Source organism: Furipterus horrens, unplaced genomic scaffold (genome assembly GCF_987537825.1).
Source record: "Furipterus horrens unplaced genomic scaffold, mFurHor1.1.pri manual_scaffold_2, whole genome shotgun sequence".
Classification (NCBI taxonomy): Eukaryota; Metazoa; Chordata; class Mammalia; order Chiroptera; family Furipteridae; genus Furipterus; species Furipterus horrens.
Window position 1 is genome coordinate 41,953,058 of NW_028327172.1, and position 14,884 is coordinate 41,967,941.

A 14,884-nucleotide genomic window follows, 5' to 3' on the forward strand; every position below is an offset into this window, starting at 1 on the left:
CTGGAGATACAAGGTGCCAGTGAATGGACCTGAAGGAGCAGGAGGAGATACAAGGCGGAGTATAGGACCACTCACCGCTGCGCCTTGTTCTTCATCTGCAGGATCATTTGTTGCTGCAAAAGCATGAAGGTGTCCAGGAAGTCTAGGAAGCTCTTGGGAGTGACAAGTGGCAGTTCAGGGCACAGGTGCCCATGGTAACTGGCAGCCGAAAGGTGGAAGAGAGCCATGGCTTTGGCCACACTGGGAATTGCACTCTGGAGGTCTGGGCACTTCAAAGAGTCTGCAACAGGCGTGGCTTTAGTCTGGACTAGTGAGCTTGTAGAGGAAAGGGAAAGGAAAGGAACCCTCCTCTCCTGGCTCAGAAAGGAGGGCAGAAAAGGTGAAGGGGGCTCACCAGGTTCTAGAAAGGGAGAGAAAGGAAGAGACAGACAGACAGACACCTAAGTAATAAACCTCATTAGAATTTGGCTGAGATGAATGGCAAGGACAAGTAAAAAGTGCTCACCGTCACCAAGGGGTAGACTCTGAGCACTCTCCAGGTGGTGCTGGGCCACACTGACCAGGGAATCTTGGTCCCAGGGTTCATAGCGGTCAATGCTGGCGATGGACAGTTGAAGGAGTCTCAGGAAAAGGGTGGCGGGCAGATGTTTGTCGGCCTGGTCATCTCCAATCAGGATGAACATGTGCAGGTGGCTGCACACCTGCTGGTAGAACCTGTGGGCCAGGAGCTCAAATACTATCCTCCCCTTTATTCCTGTTTGCCCATCCAGGCCCCAGTCCCAACCTTGACTCCTTAGTCTTGACATTCTGCACCCTCAGGGAAACCCCTACTTTTCTTTTTGGCCTTTTGGCCAGAATAGAGCAAGAGTAGAGCAGCCCTCTTTGGCCTCACCTCTGTAACAGCTTTTCCTTCCTGATGGTCTGCTTGACACTAAGGTTCTCCTTGAGGAGATGTTCTTCAATGTTGTCCAGATCTGCCTCTGTGTACTGGTCAGGGAAACTGCCTGAGGTTCCCAAGGCCAACAGACGGTGAAGGGTGGTAAGATCCACACCCCTGGGCACCAGCAGGGCTACTGGTTGGCCTAACATGCCAGCATGCCAGCTGGCCTCCTGCAGACACTGGAGAATGGCCTCCTCTGACCCACATGGCAGATGGAAGAGGTGGGCCTGACAAATGCTAGCTGCCAGAGTGATAGCAGTACAGCGTCCAGTGCCCAGAACCCCCGAGAGCAGCAGGCCATGCTGTCGGGGCCTGGCCAGCACCCGGACCAGGTGCACCACGTGCTGGACCATCGAGCGGCACCGAGCAAGGTGGGGGCTCAGCTTTAACTGAGCAGCTGACATGGCTAATTGCTCCCCTAGGCTCTCCCACTGCCGTTCCAGGTACAAGTTGGGGCTCTCGGAGTTGGAACCCAGAATCAGATCTTGACTGAAGACCAGGTCTGAGGGCTTTTCCTGAGGACAGAGTAGTAGAACTGGTAGCAACAGGGGTGAAACCAGGTCCATCTTGGATGTCTTCTGCCACCAATTCTTGAATTTCTTTGGCTGAAATTTGTAGCTGGAGGCCCTTGTGCCTTCTTCCTGACTTATCTTTTGACTTATTCCCTCTGTGCTCTCCCTCTTTACTGGGGCTATGGATGGTGCAAGATCTGAATCACTGGAGGGTGGGCCTGTGTTGACCCAAAGGCCATAAGGGTCCTCCTCCTCCTCTGTCTCACTGCCACTATTGCTTAAGTCCTCCCACTGGGCCAACTCCCCTTCAGACTCCACTTCAGGCACCCTCTCCTCCTCCTCTTCCCCACAGCCCTTGCCCAGGCTTTGGGGCACCGGCCCACAGCAGAAGACTCTCTGAGCTACTTCTAGGAGCAGCTTGGCACAGTAAAAGCGTTCCCTAGGGCTATCTAGCCGGTCACAAAATGTTCTCTGTGCTTCATGCAGCCAAAGACGCACCATGTTGCGCATGGCCATCGTAATTGTCAGGCGGGTGCCACGCAAGCCTGACACCCGGCGCAAGTGCTCCTGGTGGTTGGGATAGTCCAGAAAACCTCGGGAGCCCGTTCTGGTTGACAGTAGATGAAGGCTGCCCAGTAGTTGGCTCACAGAGTGCAGGGAGAAGCAGTAGTGTGGGTGGAGGGGTGAAGGCATAAAGCAGCTGCCCACAGCCTCCCAGGCCTCCACAGAGGCCTGGACCAGGGCTCTTGCTAGAACATCCTCCCGCTCCAGAGAGGGGAAGTGCTCAAGCCAGGCCTGGATGATCGGTGTGTGCCTGCTCAGCAGCATGTCATGAGTCATGCTGGCCAGGGCCAGCACTGTGAAGAGGCGATAGAGGCGCGGGCACAGTGGGAGCTCACAGGAACCTGGCACTGTGACTGTGGCAAGGAAGTTGACTAAAGGCTGCAGCTTCTGCAGTTCCAGGGTGATGTGGGCACACACAGTGCCATCCATGGCCTGGCGCAGTGTCTCCAACACTGGCTGACAGCTCTTCTCTGGGTCTGCGGGACATTAAGAATAACAGTGAGGACATGCATGGGTCCACAGGGCAGTGTCACCCTGTTCCTCTATCCCTGCCTTGCTTGGTTGACTTCCACAAACTTAGAGTTCTAAAGGAATTTTGTGCATCTGAGGTATTGGGACTTGGTCACATCTGAGTTGTTCTCTCTCCCAGACACTCTCCCTAAAAGTGAGTAATTTCTTCTATCTTTTCCCTCAAATCCCATCTAACTGAAGTTAATGAATAGGAAGGTTTGGAAGCTAAGATGGATGTAAATCTAATCTGACCACAAAAGGGGGAAAGTGCAATCATCACAGAGAGCATGGAGTTATATCACATGCCACTTTCATAAAGTCAACTTTATTAAGACATGACTTACATAAAATAAAATGTACACATTTTAAATGTATAGTTCAATGAGCTTTGACAAATGTATGTACCTGTATAACCACCACCCTAGTGATATTTAGAACATTTTCATCACCCAGCAAGTTCCCTTGTATCCTTTGCAATCAATTCCCCTACCACACTGTCTCAGGAATTTCTATCTGATCTAATTTCTATCACTATAGATTAGCTTTGCCTATTCTAGAACTTCATATAAGAGGATCACATAGTATGTAGTTTACCATGTCTAACTTCTTTCACTCAGCGTGATTCTGAGATTTATCTGTGTTTTGTGTGTATCAGTAGTTCCATTTTATTGCTGAGTAGTAGTTTATTATGAAAATACCACAATTGTAGATCCATTGACACATTAGTGGGCATTTAGGTTTTTGGGTTTTGACTATTCAGGATAATGCTGCTATGAACATTCATGTATAAGTTTGAGAACATACATATGATTTCATTTATCTTGGGTAAATACTTACAAATAAAATTTCTGACTCTTATGGTAAGTAAATATTTAATCTGATGAGCAACTGCCCACTCTTTTCATAGTGGTTGTATGATTTCACTCCCCTAGCAAAGTGTGAGAGTTTCAGTTACTCTACATTTCCAAAGACTTGTTATTCTCAGTCTTTGTAATTATAATCTTTCTGGTAGGTGTAAACTCCTGTCTCATGGTCGTTTTAATTTGCAGTTCACTTGCCCAATAGCATCGAGAATCTTTTCATGTGTTATTGGTGTCACATATCTTTCTTTTATGAAATGTCTATCCTTTTGTTCAATAAAAAAATTGAGTTTGTTTTCTTATTAAGTTGTAAGAGTTATTTTATGTTCTGGGTATAAACTCTTTGTCATATATATGTATCATGAATATTTTCTGTCTATGGCATATTTAAAATTTTTCTTAACAGTGTCTTTTGATGGCTTAGGGTTTTAATTTTGGTAAAATCCAATTTTTGTGTCGTGCCTCAGAAATCTAACCAAGGTCAAACAGATTTTTGTCCAACATTTAAGAATATTATACTTTTAGCTTTTACATTTATGTCTGTAATCTGTTTATAATTGATTTTTGTGTATGTAGTGAATTAGGATTCAATTTTCCTCATCCCCCATAAATATGCAGTTGTTCCAGCCCCATTCATTGAAAAAACCATCCTTTACCCCCTTTGGGTTATCTTGGCACATTTGTTGAAAACCAATTGACCACATATGACCATACATCAGATTCTTTGTTCTGTTGCATTAGCGTGTATACATGTCTTTCTTTATAACAATACCACACCCTCTTCATTACTGTAGTTGTATAGTAAGTCTTGAACTCACTAGTATAAGACCTTTGACTTTGTTCTTCTCTTTCAAAGTTTGTCTTTTCTAGGTCTTTTACATTTCCACAAAAGTGTCTGAATAAGCCTATTTCTATCAAAAGTCTGCCCAGATTTAGACTGGCATTACATTGAATCTAGGGATCAGTTTGCGGAGAATGAGCACCTTAATGATTTTGACTTCTCTGATTCACGAGTATAGTATATCTTCATTTTTAAGTCTCCTTTATCTCAGCAATATTTAATAGTTCTCAGTATATCTTTCATTAAGTTTATTCCTAAATATTTTAAGCTTTTAGATGATATTTTAAACAATATTTAAAATTTTTGATTTCTAATTGTTAAGATATGAAAATACTGATGATTTCAATAGATTGACTTTGTATCTTATGCTCCCTGCTAAATTCAGTTATTTATTCTAGTAGTTGTGTAGGGGTATTTTTTTCTGTAGATTCCTTAGGATTCTCTGTATAGAAAATCATGTCACATACTATTAGAGGCAGTGTTACTTTGCCCTTTCTACTTTTAAAGGCTTCATTTCTTTTTCTTACCTTTTCTCACTGATGTGGGTCTCTGGTGCAATATTGAATAGAAGCAGTGACTATTCTTGCCTTGTGACTGATATTAGGGAGAAAGTGTTCAGTATTCACCATTAAGTACAAGTATACCTCATTTGATTGCTCCTCTTTATTGTACTTTGCAGATATTCTGTTTTTCACAAATTGAAGGTAAGACCCTCCACCATAAAAAAGATTGTCACTCTCTGAAGGCTCAGATGATAGTTAGCATTTTTTAAAGCAATGGAGTATTTTAAAATTAAAGTATGTACATTATCTTTTAGTCATAATTTTATTGCACACTTAATAGACTACAGTATAGTGTAAACATAACTTTTAAGTGCACTGGGAAACCAAAAAATTGTGTGACTCACTTCATTGCAGTATTCATTTTATTGCAGTAGTCTGGACATAAACCTGCAATATCTCCAAGGTATGCCTCTATGTAATTAACTATAGATTTTAATAAATGCCCTTCATCAAATTGAGAATATAAGCAAGGATTTATTTCTGGGATCTCTATTGTATTCCAAGGATCTATATATCTGTTTTTATGCCAGTACCATACATACTGTTTTGATTATTGTAGCTTTGTAGTATCATTTGTTATCAGGAAGCATGATACCTCCCACTTTGTTCTTTCTCAAGATATCTTTGGCTATTCAAGGTTTTTCTGGTTCCATATAAATTTTAGGATTAGTTGTTCTAATTCTGAGAAGAAAGTCATTGGTCTTTTATTTATTTTTCAATTGGAAGTCCATCCTTCATTTCTTTTTTAAAAATTATATTTTATTAATTATGCTATTACAATAGTCCCACTTTTCCCCCCTTTGCCCCCTCCACCCAGCACCCTACACTGCCTCAGGCAGTCCCCCCACCACTGTTCATGTCCCTGGGTCATGTGTATAAGTTCTTTGGTTACTCTATCTCCTATAGTATACTTTACATTCCCATGGCTATTCTGTAACCACCTGTTTGTACTTTTTAATCCCCTCATCTCTTCACCCATCCCCCCCACCCCACCCCATCTGGCAACCATCAAAACACTCTCTGTATCCATGATTTTGTCTTGGTTCTTGTTTGCTAGTCATTGGTCTTTTAATAAGAATTTTGTTGAATCTGTGTATTACTTTAGGTAGTAAGGACATTTTAACAATATTAATCCTTACAATCCATGAGCAAGGTATATCCTTCCATTTATTTGTACCTTGTTCAATTTCTTTCTTCAATACTTCACAGTTTTCAGAGTACAGGTCTTTCTCATCTGTAGTTTGAATTTATCCCTAGATATTTTATACTTTTGATGCAATTGTAAATAAGATTGTTTTCTTAATTTCTTCTTCTGGTCATTCATTACTGATGTATATAAACACAAGAGATTTCTGCATATTGATTCTGTATCTTGCAATTTTACTGGAATCATTTATTAGTTCTAATAGTTTTTTGGCAAAGTATTTAGGCTTTTTATAAATAGTATCATGTCATCAGCAAATAATGAGTTTTATGTCTTCCTTTCCAGTTAGGATGCCTTTTATTTCTTATCTTGTTGTGGCAAGAACCTTCAATACTATGTCGAATAGAAGTGGTGATAGTGAGCATCCTGTGTTGTTCCTGATCTTAGAGGAAAGGCTTTTAGTTTTTGACCATTGTGTATGGTATTAGTTGTGTGTTTGTCATATATGGCTTTTATGATATTGAGGTATGTTCTTTCTATACCCACTTAGTTGAGAGTTTTTATCATAAAAGGATGTTGAATTTCATCAAATGCTTTTTATGAATCTATTTAGATGATTGTATGGTTTTATCCTTTATTTTGTTGATGTGATTTATTGCAATAATTGATGTATGGATGTTGGACCATCCTTACATCCTTGGGATGAATCCCACTTGGTGTATAATCCTTTTAATGTATTGTTGAATCCAGTTTGCTAATATTTTGTTAAGAATTTTTATATCTATGTTTATCAAAGATATTGGTCTGTAATTTTTTTTTAATGTCTGTATCTTGTTTTGGTATCAGAGTAATGCTGGCTTCATAAAATGAGTTTAGAATCATTCCTTCCTTTTCAATTTTTTGAAATAGTTTAAGAGGGTATAATATCAATTCTTCTTTGAATGTTTGGTAGAATTCAGCTGTGAAGCCATCTGATTATGGACTGTTATGTTTTGGGAGTCTTTTGATTATTATTTCAATTTCATTGTTAGTAATTGGTCTCTTTAGATTTTTTATTTCTTCCTAGTTCAGTCATGGAATGTTATATACTTCTAAAAATGTATCCATTTCTTTTAAATTGTGGAATTTGTTGCCATATAATTGTTTATAGTATTTTTCAATGATTCTTTGCATTTTTCTGGTGTTGGTTTAACTTCTCTTTCACTTCTGATTTTATTTATTTGGGCTCTCTCTTTTTTCTTTCTTGATGAGTTTGGCTAAAGGTTTGTCTATTTTATTTATCTTTTTGAAGAACCAGATCTTAGTTTTATTGACCTTTTCTATTTTTAAAAATCTCTTATTTTGTTTATTTCTTCTCTGAACTTTACTATTTCCTTCTATTTACTTTGGGTTTTGTTTGTTCTTCTTTTTCTAGTTTCTTAGGTGTAGAGTTAGATTTTTTATTTGGGATTTTTTCTTCCTTTCTTGTGTTAGGCCTGTATAGCTATGAATTTCTGTCTTAGATCTGCTTTTGCTGCATTCCATAAATTTTGAAAAGTTGTGTTTTTATTTCATTTCTAAAAAATAAGTAGGACTTAGCCAGATAAATAGAGGGGAGAAGACAGAGAGGAGAGCAATCCCAGAGGTTAGTGGTAGTCTGACTTATTGGATCTAAGGTGCAATGAAACAACAAGGTAGTGATATGCAGTAGGTAGCTGGATAAACAGATCTGTTGCTTAGAAGAGAAACCTGGATTGGAGATAAAGATTTTGCAGTCAAAGCATAGAGATGGTAGGAAGAGGCCGCGAGAAGAGTAAGATTGTAGAATGAGAAGATATTAAGAATGGAACACAGGTTTGATCTGTACATGTATATTTGAGAGTCAATGAATATTGCTAGGAATTTTATAGTCTCAAAAGATGATAATGACCCCTTCCTTCCCTCCTTGCAGCTCCTCACCAGAAGCAGCCAGGTGCAGGTCCTCCAGCAGGAAGAGGAGGGAGCCTTTAGAATTCAGGTGCCGCCCAGGCCATGGGTTGGCTCGTGCTTGGCTGTGGACCCCTCGGCTCAGTAGAAGGCGAAGATGGGTGGTACTGAAGGCAGGGTGGATGGAGATGTATGTGTAAGGGTGGTATGGTTCCACTAGCATCTCCACAAAGGCTGACTTCCCTGTTGCTGCCTCTCCAGCCAGCAGCACTGGGTGTCCCTTCGACAGAAGCAGGTCTACCACATACAAGAGTCGTTCGGTCTGTAGGACAAAAGCAGGGCTTACTGTGGCAGCTCCAGCTTAGGACAGTAATCTAGCTGAAAGTGAGAGTCTAAGGATCTTGTGTTAAAGCTGTACTTGCAGAAGACTTCATGTATTCTTGTGAGTGAGAAAACATCAAAGAACAGGAGCAGGTGTGCCTCAGTTGGGCCTAGAATGTGGATTCTCTGTTCCCTTGAGCCCCAACCCCAGTCACTGCACACTGTTCTCACACCTGGGGAGTAGGACTGAAGGTGCCCAGAGAGCCCTTGATGCGGCTGCCCAGGTATTGGCCAGTGAAGGGGACCAGTGTCCCAACATCTGGGCATACGTGTAGATCAAACACCAAGGCGGAGGGCGGCGGCTCAGGGTAGTTGGAGAGGCAACTAATAGAATCCCTCAGGAAGGTGTCAAAGAGTGGCCAGAACCTGCTCAAATGGGCATAGAGGCAAACGTGTCAGACAGTTACAACAGTTCCATTTGTGACACACACACTCCATCCACCCCCGACAGTTATGACCTGGGTTTGACTCCCACAGGCCAGTCTGTCTCAGCCCCTCTGCATCCCCTATCCTCCTCCCTTGTAGATACCTGGAGGGAAGGTGGGCTCCAAAGCCCCAGATTAAGGCAAAAAGAAAGCTGCTGACAACCAGCAAGTGCTCCCTGCGTTTATTAGGCACATCATCGCTGTCCACCTGGGGCTGGTTCAGAGAGCTGCTTTTTGAGGACTTGAAGCTTTCGGCTACAGGATCACTATCACTGAGGTCTTCTGCAAAGGTCACCATGCCAGAATAGGAGCGCCAGTAAGAAGTGGGGGCCAGGGAGGAGAGTTGGGTCTATTCTCACTCTCAGTCCCCAAGCCTAAGACCACAAAAGAACTAATGCCCAAGACTCCAGCCATATGCCCTCCATCTTCAAGGCCCCACAGATCTCAAGCCAGCCCTCTCTCTCCCTTTCCTTCACCTGGTTTATGTGTCTCCTTCTTATCTATGCATAGGTGGGAGTCAAGCAGGCAACGCAAGAGGCGAGCCAGGCTGGTGATTTCAGCCACGCCTGGGCAAACAGCCTTCTGCCCATGTGTCTGCAGCAGGGAGCTGGCACCCTGGTGGGCAAGGAATCGGAACGTGGCAGGCACCAGCATTTCAGCAAGGTGGTTGAGCTCAGTGACCGTCTGGGGTTGCAGGCAGTACTCATGGGGCAGGGCTGCCATCAGGACACTAAGCATCCCCTGCCAGGTCTGCTCCCCTCCACACCAGACTAGGGCACAATGGCCCACCACTGTGGGGGACATTCCAGTTGCATCTCCCACCTCCAGCAAGAGAAAAGTACTTGGGGCTCGTTCTATCTGCTGACCATTGGGGAGGGTGAGCTGGGGGCGGTCACTCAGGAGGCAAGTGACTGAGTCCTGCCAAGCAGCACTGGAGGCCCCATCACATACTATCCAGTGATGGACCCCCACTGATTCCTGTGCCTTGCTCTTCGGGTCCACAATCTTACGCTGACTGGCGGCATGAAGCAGCTTGGGGAGGATGCCTTGGTGCCAGCAGGGGCCCTCTAGCCACCCTAGAAACTCCTGGGGGCTGAGGACACTGGGATACAGGTGTGTAATTTCCACAGGTAGATAGCCATGTGTTGAGGTGTCCTCCATGGATGCCAACCGATTCTGGATATTAAATAAGCTGTGCCAACAAGTGGTCTTGCCACTGCCTGCAGGGCCCAGGAGCAAAACACCAGAGGCCTGGCCCAGGGCCTGGCTCAGCTGCTCCAGGGACCCCAAAATATCAGGGCTAGGCTGCAGGCCTGCCTGTTGCAATTCCTCCACCAGCAGTGGCTTTTGCAGCCTGCGGGTCACAGGCTCCGCCAGCACTTGTCTGGCCCTGGGGAAGATCCCACAGAGAAGCTCTTGGAGGTGGTAAAGGCGGACCCCATTGACGATGCTGAACAGTGGTGAGCGCAGCAGGGCACGCAGAAGGGCGGTCTCCTCGATGGCAGCCAGGCTGTGGCACTGCTGGGAGTCGGCCTCCTCCTTGGTCACACGTAGAGCCTGTATCATGTCTGTGAGGACTTGCTTGAGCAGTGGCAAGCGGCAGGGCAGGGGCCCAGACATGAGCTCACTCTCTAGGGAGAAGAATTTGGATAGGCGGGTGGCCATGCGGGAGGCATCCCAGATCCCTGCACCCAGCAGAGTCAGCTCTGCCACTTGCTGCAGGTTAGGCAGTGTCAGTGCCACAGGCCGCAGGAGCAGGCGCAGGTTAGCAGGCACAGCAGCGCTCAGGGCGGGCAGTGTCAGGAGACAGCCATAGCCAAGGCGCATGTTCACGTGATGTTTCTCAAAGAAGCCACTGCCAAGGAGCTGGGGTTCTGTTGGGTCGACTGTGCTGGTGCTTTGGGAAGCCTGCTGGTACAAAGGAGCATAGAGATTGCGCAGTTCAGCCAGGCGCTGGCCCAGGGCAGACAGCAAGCCAAGGGGCAGGTGCTGAGCTGCCTCTAACAGCAGCCAGGCGCCACCCTGCAGGGCACCATTCAGGTAGTTGCTCAGACTTTGTGCCTCTATCTGAGGCAAGCATGGCATCATCACCAGCTGGCGCCCCAGGGCCTGTGCCAGGCTCTTCACCATGGCTGCCTTGCCCATGCCATCAGGGCCCAGAAGGGTCCCACAGGCCACCTCATTCAGGGCCAATAACAGCACCAGGGCTGGCCGCTCAGGCAACATGCTGGGCAGAGATCCCAGCCTGGGACCCAGGTACTCATAATTGTACAGGAAGGACCGGCCCAGCACATCTATCCAGCATGCAGCTGGTGACAGAGAAGTCTCACTAGATGCAATAGTCCTCAGACTCTGCAGGGGGCTTTGAGCGGTGATGTGTGGTGAACCCAGGTGGTACTTGAGTTGGCGGGCCCAGTGGAAATCTGTCAGATCACTGACCTGCTGCTCCTGCAGCTCCTGTGCAATATCCCGGTGCATCACTGCCATGACCAGCAGGGCACGGAGCAGGCTGGTCTGGAGGACAGAGGGCAGGGGCTGCCCATTGTGAGAGGCCCTCTGGGCCCGTACAGCATGCACCAGTACCTCCAGCTTGCACACATGTGTGGGGACCATAGCCAGGGTCCTCCCCTCAAGCAGAACCTCCTCCATCTCAGCCCGCCATACCACCTCCTCTGCCACCAGCACACACTGCCATGGGAAGGCCTCGACTAAATCCAGCCAGTGGTGGACATACTGTTCCAGGGGGAACTGGCTTTGCTGGGGCAGCTCCTTTAAGGCCTTGTCTAGGGATGGGGCCAGAGCCAGACGGGCCACCACACAGTCCTGCAGCTTGTGTATCAGTGTCAAACGCAGACCCTTCTCCAGGGAGGTCATCCACTTGGGGAGATCTGGATGCAGAGGAAGGGGCTGCTGCAGCTTCACCTGCTCCCCACCGGCCCCTAGCACTGCAAGTGCCTCCACCTGAGTCTGTATGGTTGGTCTTGACTCCAGGGCATCCATGTTATTATCAGTTGGACTGATCTTGAAGCTCACAGAGAGCACATGAGGAAAACAGCGTCGTACCCATATCTGGGCCTCACATGGCTCCAACGGGGCCACCAGGAGGGCCACCAGCTCACTGTCGCTGAGAAAGAAGAGGCGGGGGAAGTGAGCACGGAACCCATAAAGCACGTTTCTCAGAGCCACAATGATGCTCTCCAGCTCCACTGAGCCAGCTTGAAGCATTTGTTGCAGCTGCTGGCCTTGGAAGGAAGGGCTCCGCTTGGCACTGGGCACTAGAAGTGACAGAACCAGGGGGTCAGCTACAGAGATCTTCATCAGAGTCCGATACTGATCATCCATGGCCTTGAAACGGGAGTTCTGTGGTGAGGAAGGGGGTGAAAGTGAGGTGGATGTGAAGGGGCAGCTCCCCCCAACTGTGCCCCACTACTCAGTAGGCTTGGTCCACGCTGCATCACCCCCCTTTCTTACCAGGTCAGAACTGGGAAACTGGATCTTCATCTCATGCAGAACTTTATTCAGAAAAATCCACTTCTGCTGGAAAGTCACCCACACCTCTAGCACGTCACCTGTGTGAGCAGCCAGAGGAACACTGGAGGGTTAGACACTAGCATTCTAGCTTCTGCAAGGGGGTCCCGCCTGGTCCTGACCTCTCAGGTTGCCCCACCCCAAAATATTCTGCTCAGCAGAACCCAGAACCCAGGGATCTTGCTTGGAGGATAGAAAACTTGCATTGTGAATAAAGACCTGGTCACCTTGGCCCAAGAAATAGCCCTGAAGGAGGCCCTTACTCTTTCCCTCAGAACTTCCCCACCCAATCCCCACCTTTCACCCCATGCCACTAGGCCATCCCACCCGTAAGCCCAGCTAGAGGCCTGTACTCACTCAGGCTGCGCAAGATGGTCACCCACTCCAAAGCTATTTTGTATAAGTCTCCCGACTTTTGGATGGCCAGGATCTTGAACAACACCTGAAGATTTTCCTGGATAGAATCCTGCAGGCTGCTATAATCTAAGGAAGAGTGGGCTACAGCTGAGCTGAGCTGAGCTCCAGTCAGATGAGGCAAGGACAGGGTGCCTAGAACCCCAAATCCACTGAAACAGACCTCAAGCTAGTCTCTAGAAGACCCAAACATTTTTTTTTTCTTTCACTAAACTAAACACTTACCAAGAGTCAGAGTGTGTTGGAAAACTTGTTTATGTGAGTTATAATTTCAATTACAGAATTTAATTTAAAATTATGTTAACCACTGAAAAATGGCTAGAAAAAGAGTTATTGGTTCTATGGAATTCTGGAAGGCATCAGTAAAGGTGAGTTGATGAAAACATTAAATTCAGTATAGGCTAGCCAAGTTTTAAAAATTGGGAAATTATCATAAAAATTTAAAAAGTTCTGGACTTGGGTAACTTCACAAATGTCTTCATGTCACTGCTAAACTTTACAGAAATTGAAGTTGGAAATAGTAGGCAATACATTAATTCAAGAAAGGATGTGAGAAACTTCTATCAGTTGACAGCAAATCAAAGGAAAGCTCTTATCCTAAGTTAAAAGTTTATAAATAAATACACAACTATATGCTTTAAGCTAAACAAAAAAATTAAGCCATGTATGCATCATATTTTATGATTTCCTTATGTAACCAACTTTTTAAACTTGCTGGTTGGGTTTCAGCTGTGTTGGAAAGAGAATTTCTCCTCTACTGACAATTCCCTAATTATACCATCTTGAGTGCATGCCCTTCTTCCCTTGTAAGTTTAGAAAACGACTCCTTCAAAAGACAGCAAAAGGCCTCTACCTAAAGGTATGGAAGATTTCTTTGACTCTCTCTTGTCCTTTGAAGCTGTCTGCTTTCTGAGAGTCAACTGTCCTCAGTTAGGTGGCCTACCATTCACTTATCTCTAGTCTATTGTTTCTTTCTCACTGAAATGGGAGTTCCTAAGTGACAGGACTTCTGTCTGAAAATCTCAGGGTGTCCTGTGCTTGGCTCAGAGGAGGCAGGTGAGTTTGATGAGGGAACAATAACAAAAGGGATAAATAAGAGGGAGAGCAAAAGATCAGACATCAGGGTACAATGTAGAGGAAAGAACATTGAAACGTGGAGAGACGTGACCATGAGAAATTTCTTAATATACCCAGAAAGTGAAGGACCTTTGGTAAAGAAGCCAGGCCCTGGGTGAGAGGGAGTGGGCGGGGACTCCTAAGATGAAGACTGTATGGGAGCTATGTGAAAGTCATCGTCTCAGAACAGAATGATGTCTCAGGCTGTCCAGCAAGGAAGCCAGATCTGGCAGGGCTTGGTGGATGTGGCAGATGAATATGGTCCCTTGCAGGGGACTTTCACTGGGCCACGAGGGCTGGTCTTACCTGAAAGGATGAAAGTGCCACTCTCCTTGGCCACTATGTCCCTGTGAGGGCTGAGGAGCATTTGCCTCTTCGAGCGCTCTGAGGCTGGGGGCTTGTAGGGCACATGCAGGATGAAGTTGAGCAGTCGCAGCTGGCACACTTCCCAGACGTGCTGCAGCTGCTGCAGTGTTTCTCGGGCATGAATTTGTTCATTTTCATTCCGCCAGATCTGGAACAGCAGGGTCTCAGGAAGCAGGACTGGGCAATGGCTCAGGGGAGAACAGTGGAGCTAGGACTCAAGGGCCAGGGCTCAGGGGAGTAGAGGTCTCAGAGACGGAGAGTGGGACCATCAGGCTTCAAAGACAGGCCAGCAGCATACTTTCACCTGCTGCCTTGGAACCCACTATTTGGCAAGGCTCCAACTGAGCAGACAGTACCTCAATTAGTTCATGCTCAGGGCAGGGTAAGTGTTGGGGGACATCTGCCATCCTCTGTGCCCACAACTTTGTGGCTGCCACCCACTTCCTTCCTGCCGGGCGAGGGGGGCAGGGGAGTGCACACTCTCAGTCACAGAGAATCTGAAACCATCCATCAGATCACCACACACTGCATGCAGGCCAGGAATCTCAACTCCACACTCCACCCACCTACAAACCAATATCTACTACCCCCTCGTTTCAAGGGGCTACTAAGCCTTAACTGGCTCTATTAGAGCTTAGCAAACAGGACCTGGGACCACCTCCCTCCCTCCAGTGGGCCCCACCTGACTGATTCGATCTGCAAACTCCAGGAGCGGACAAGTGAGCAGCTGGCCGAGTGTTAGGAGTTCTGCATTGAGATTGCCCAGCCCTAAGGCTGGAGGTAGAAGGGAAAAATGTCAGAGCAACACCGGTATA

General features: G+C 46.2%; 1 protein-coding gene across 1 annotated transcript in view; it reads right to left on the reverse strand.

Moving 5' to 3' along the window:
- DNHD1 (dynein heavy chain domain 1) overlaps positions 1 to 14,884 on the reverse strand; it is a 63,733-nt gene that overhangs the window by 14,939 nt on the left and 33,910 nt on the right. Inside the window, exons 16-26 of the mRNA XM_090267282.1 lie at positions 14,752 to 14,843; positions 14,010 to 14,217; positions 12,531 to 12,656; positions 12,117 to 12,214; positions 9,122 to 12,005; positions 8,750 to 8,927; positions 8,394 to 8,586; positions 7,873 to 8,161; positions 893 to 2,492; positions 506 to 714; positions 76 to 280 (exon numbers count right to left, since the gene is read on the reverse strand). Of these exons, the coding sequence (XP_090123408.1) occupies positions 76 to 280; positions 506 to 714; positions 893 to 2,492; positions 7,873 to 8,161; positions 8,394 to 8,586; positions 8,750 to 8,927; positions 9,122 to 12,005; positions 12,117 to 12,214; positions 12,531 to 12,656; positions 14,010 to 14,217; positions 14,752 to 14,843 (6,082 nt within the window). The remainder of the gene's footprint in view (positions 1 to 75; positions 281 to 505; positions 715 to 892; positions 2,493 to 7,872; positions 8,162 to 8,393; positions 8,587 to 8,749; positions 8,928 to 9,121; positions 12,006 to 12,116; positions 12,215 to 12,530; positions 12,657 to 14,009; positions 14,218 to 14,751; positions 14,844 to 14,884) is intronic.